Source organism: Charadrius vociferus, unplaced genomic scaffold, assembly GCF_000708025.1.
Source record: "Charadrius vociferus isolate BGI_N301 unplaced genomic scaffold, ASM70802v2 scaffold72, whole genome shotgun sequence".
Taxonomy (NCBI): Eukaryota; Metazoa; Chordata; class Aves; order Charadriiformes; family Charadriidae; genus Charadrius; species Charadrius vociferus.
This window is the reverse complement of record NW_009647830.1, coordinates 4,635,359-4,640,160: the sequence shown is the minus strand read 5'-3', so window position 1 is coordinate 4,640,160 and position 4,802 is coordinate 4,635,359. Positions and strand designations below refer to the sequence as shown.

General features: G+C 47.9%; 1 protein-coding gene across 1 annotated transcript; it reads right to left on the bottom strand.

Moving 5' to 3' along the window:
* Positions 1–600: 600 nt before the first annotated feature.
* DUSP6 (dual specificity phosphatase 6) lies at positions 601–4,799 on the bottom strand (the record flags this gene model as incomplete). Its single annotated transcript, XM_009882658.1, has 3 exons — positions 601–2,138; positions 3,557–3,994; positions 4,622–4,799. Coding segments are annotated over 3 exons (924 nt in total), but the record flags the coding sequence as incomplete, so codon positions are not given.
* Between the last annotated feature and the right edge of the window lie 3 nt (positions 4,800–4,802).

Genomic DNA, 4,802 nt, shown 5'->3' with positions numbered 1-4,802 from the left:
TTTTCCCTTCTGCAGAGACAGGACTACTTGAAGGCTCCAGAGAGGAAATGAGGTGACTAAGGGTATATAGACACTTTTCCTCCTTGCCTTCACCTGCTAAGTTGCAACGTGGCCGAACAGAGAAATCATTTACAGGCTGCAGACTGTTCATGGATCTCTGTGAAATGAGTTCCTGCCAGGCAGATAAGGAGAGCACGAACCCATCTCCTGACATCTGTAATAGAGTGGCCAAAAGTTGTAAACAAACCCAGAAAACAGCAGCTCCTTACTCTTAGGGAGAAGAAAGAAAGAAAAAAAAAAAAATCCTTATGGTCTAGGGTCAGGTGCATCCCTGGGGTAGCAAAGGGATGCCGGAATATTTTGCAATTAACATAAAGGCCTTCAAAAGCATTCCCTTCACAGAGCAAGACAAGAATCCAGCACATGCACTGTTTAATCATTTAGGCACCAGTGGACCAAAGGGGAAATCAAGACTTTATTGTCTCAGGAGCTGTACAAAAGCTATTGAAAGCAATCATTACCTTTAAACATAACCATATGTGGATGTGCAATTAACCACACTCACACAGAGGAGAAAGGGGGAATAAACCAGCCAGGTTCTCAATAGCCAAAAATAGTTATTTATTTATTAATAATTTAAGGTTTTACATTCTTATAATAAATTCCATCTTAAAACTTTTACACCATGAATTAAACTCTCCCTTATTGGCAACCATGTGCAGGTTCACTGTGCGTACACACAGGTAAAAATGCTCGCACATACTTCCAGTTTTATACAAAAAAAAAAAAAGGAAAAGATGCAAAATATTGCATTTGAGGTGAAGCTCCCTGAAGAATTTGTACAGAGGTAATGCACTGTTTAGCACATCTGAAAGTTTTAAAAAGTGATCAAAAAATCTTTCGCATTCAAAGACAAACCTCCTCCCAGATGATCTATTTACAAAAGGTAAGGCAAAAAATTAATTTAATTTAAAAAAAATATATATATATCATGTGGAAACTACATCAAGAGTGAGAGAAAAAAAAAATCACCACAAGGAAAAGAAAGATATGAAAGAGACTGTACTTGCTCACAAAACATGATTTGCAAACTTCTCGCCATTGCCATTTCTCCCTCATGGAAAGCTTGCTTCAACTGAACAATAAAATCAAGCATGCTGCAAATATATTCTTTGCACTTAAGAAAAAAAAAAACAAACAAAAAACAAATAAAGCAGAATTTATGAAGAGAACAAAAAACCACAGATGTCCCTTGGATTGATTTCTTGAATACATGTGAACTCAAAAAAAAAATTGCAAGTTGATTTAAGATTAAATATTTACATTGATCAAGTAGAATACTACCGAGCTCCCGGCAAACAAGTACTCCAAACACACTAAGCGGAAATCTTTCTTTGGCTCCTCTAAATTAAAACAAACAAACAAACAAAAATAACCAGTCTTCACTGAAGACAAAGATGTGTGTCACAGATCCGAAAGCAGAGAGGGAAGCAGGACAGTTCCAGTCTCTAGAGAACACGTGCTCAGCCTGTCCAGCCTTTCCCTATCCCCCTGGAAGTCCTCGGACCCAAGCCACCGTGCAAGCGGGGATGAGCACCCTGCCCACCTGCCACCTGGTCACCGCGGGTCCTTCCCAGAGAGGTCACCACATTCCCTCCCTTCGCAATAGCCAATTCCGTACTGTGTAACCTTTCCTAGCCTGCACTGGCAGCTGCTTTATGATAGCAGAGGCCAGAAAAAGAGAAAGCTGCGTTTTCTTTATCACTGCCAAAGAGAAACCATTGAGGAGTGATCCCATGAAATGGACAGGAGAAAGGAGGCAGTGGGAGCTCACGTGGACTGCAGGGAATCCACCTGGAAGACGTTCTGGTTGGAAGGGGTGGTGAAGTAGAGCTGCTGGTTCGGCACTCGATTGTCACAGGGGCTGCTCAGCCCCAGAGTCCGCTCAAAGTCCAGCAACTGCCCCATGAAGTTGAAGTTGGGCGAAATGTTGGACTTCTTCATCTTGACGATATCGTAGGCATCATTCATGGACAAGTTGAGCTTCTGCATGAGGTAGGCCACTGTCACCGTGACCGAGCGGCTGATCCCTGCTAAGCAATGCACCAGGACGCCACAGTTCTTCCCCCGTGCTTCATCTGTACAGAGACAAAGAGGCAGAGAAGGACACATAAGACAGAGGGTTGGTAACTGATCTGTCAACACAAGCAAGATTAGTATCAAGCAGGAAGAAAGGACGATTCTGATCGCAGCAGCCGGCAGTGCCACACAAGAGTTAACTTCACTGGCTTAAAACCAGGACAAGAGGAGAATCCACCCCCCTAGGTATAGGTACCCGAGCCCAAAAGCTGAGAAAACTAAGAATGAGACAAAGGGAGCAGGATACGCTGCATGACACTGTTTTAAAAAGTCAGTTTTAAAAGACACGCTTTCGCCTGGAGATTTGCCTTAAATTCTTACAGTCCCCTTGCCCCAGCATGGAAATCCTGCAATATGTCACTGAATGCCTTTTATACAGACCAGCAGACTGCAAAGGTCTATTAAATTATTCTCCAACTGTTGTGCAGCTAACAATGGAGGTATTCAGGCATTTTAAAAGAATGAGAGAAGTCACAGGGGACAGCCCATTAGGAGGAACAGGATGTCAACATTGGTTGAAAATGGGTTCCTTTGTAATAGGAAATGCATTACAATGCCTGGAGATTAGTTTCTTTGTGGCTTCCAGCCCACATTTCTTCCTGCTGGGCTCAGATTACCTACATTCTCCACTATTACCGGTATCATTCAACCGGATTACAGCACAGCTTCCCAACAGATAATGCGATGCCCACCCCACCGCACCCCGATGGGGTGATTTGAGTCCTCCCAGAAAGGAAGGAGAGTGCAAATTTTAACCAGAACTCCTTCAAGCCCGAGGGGACGCGTTTCCAAAGCTGACGGATACTGTCTAAGGGCTGGCTAACCGAGGCACCGAGCCCGAGAGGTATATCATTATTACCACGAGATTTAATTAAAGCTCTGACTATACATTTGCCAGGAACAGCGCTTATGAATAACTTGTATTTAAAAGCTAAAGTTAGCTTCCCAGATCGTTTCTTTTATTATGCTGCTCTTCAGTAACCTCAAGAAGAAAAAAAAACAAACCAAAAAACAACCCAACAACAACAGGACGAATAAGCCATCGACCCCGGCTTCATTTGCGCACCCCCTATTTAAAGAGGTTTTAAAAGATTCCCCCATCCTGCCTATTGCTCAGTCCCCAGCTCCAACACAAACAGCTCAGGGAGGAATCCCATAGCCACCCAAACCAGGTATGCGTCTGCAACCAGCAAACGTCGCTTACAACTCACCGGGGCTTCTCAATACCCCCCCCCTCGCCCAATAGTCCCCCACCCGCCCCTCAACTTAAGCCGGCTTTAAAACCAGAAAGCGAGGCATCCCCCAGAGACTGCCAGAAACGCTGCTACCGCTTCTCGCCCGAAATCTCCTGAATTCCGCTCGAGAAATTGAATCCTGCCGCTTGACACATAGCTGTTAGCAAATAACCGGGTCTCACCTATAAAGGAGATAGCCTCAGGAAAGAACTGAGACAGGTTTTGGCTCCAGTGGTCAGAGATCGGGATCTGTTTGTACTTGAATTCGCCGGCGTTTTCAAAGAGATTAGGCAGGTTGGGGGTAACATTCAAGATGTATTTAATGCCAAACTCTTCTAAAACGTCCAGGTTAGTGGAGTCCTTGGCACAGCCTAAGTAGAGGTAGGGTAAAATCTCCACCGGGAAGGAAGGCTGGTTGTTGGAGAGAGGGCTGCCATCGGAGTCGGTGGCACTATTGGGGTCTCTGTCAATGTCAGATTCAATGTCTGATGAGGAATCGGAGCTGATTCGAAGGCCTCCCAAGCCCAGAACTGGCAGAGGAGGAGAGCTGCTGCTACACGAACTGTCTAGGTTAGTTTCGCAGTGCAGGGCGAACTCGGCCTGGAACTTGCTGAAACCACCTGGAGAGAAAAGCAAAGGGGGAGGGGGGGAAACGCAACCTGATATAAGATGGTAAGCCGACTTACTTCCCTGCTACAGCCCTGTCTGCAAAGGGGCATCTGTTTCCCACCCTCTCAGGAAAAAAAAAAAAAAAAAGGCAAAAAAAAATGTCACACTCAACACAGCCGGACTAACCTAAAAGAAGGTTTAAGAAAATCGCCCGCTGCGGCGGAGGGCTCAGCACATTCAAGATCAAAGCTGTGTGCCGCTTCGCCCTGCGGGGACCTCTGGAGAGATGTCTCGGCGGCAATTCCTTGTGCCCTCCCGGGCTCACGCCGGGATCCCCCCGTTAGCCCTGCCCGCCCCACGCTGCTCCAGCGATTCCAGTCCTCCAGGTCTCTTCAAACAAAGCGGGGACAGGGATGCTGGGGTGGGAGAGGGCAGGGGGAAAAGCCCCCTGCCCGGCTTCGGTGTCCTCCCGGAGCGTCAGCGCTCAGTGCCCGGGGGCCGCTGCGGACTCCCCCCGCTTCTCCCTTCCCTTCCCCGGGCACAGAACCGCACCGCGGGGCTCGCCTCGCCCGTCACCCACAGCCCCGGGCCCCCAGGCGGGCATCGATCTCCCCCCAACCCCAGGCGGCCCTTCTCACCTTCTAGATAAAACGCTTTGCAGCCTTCGTCTTTGAGGCGCTTGAGGAGCAGCCCCAGCACGGACTCGCCGCCCGTGTTCTCGTTCCAGTCGCGGCTGTGCTCGTCGTACAGCACCACCGTGTCGGTGCCGCACCGGCGGGCGAAGCGCTCCCGGTCCTCCTCGCTGCTGGCGACGAGGGA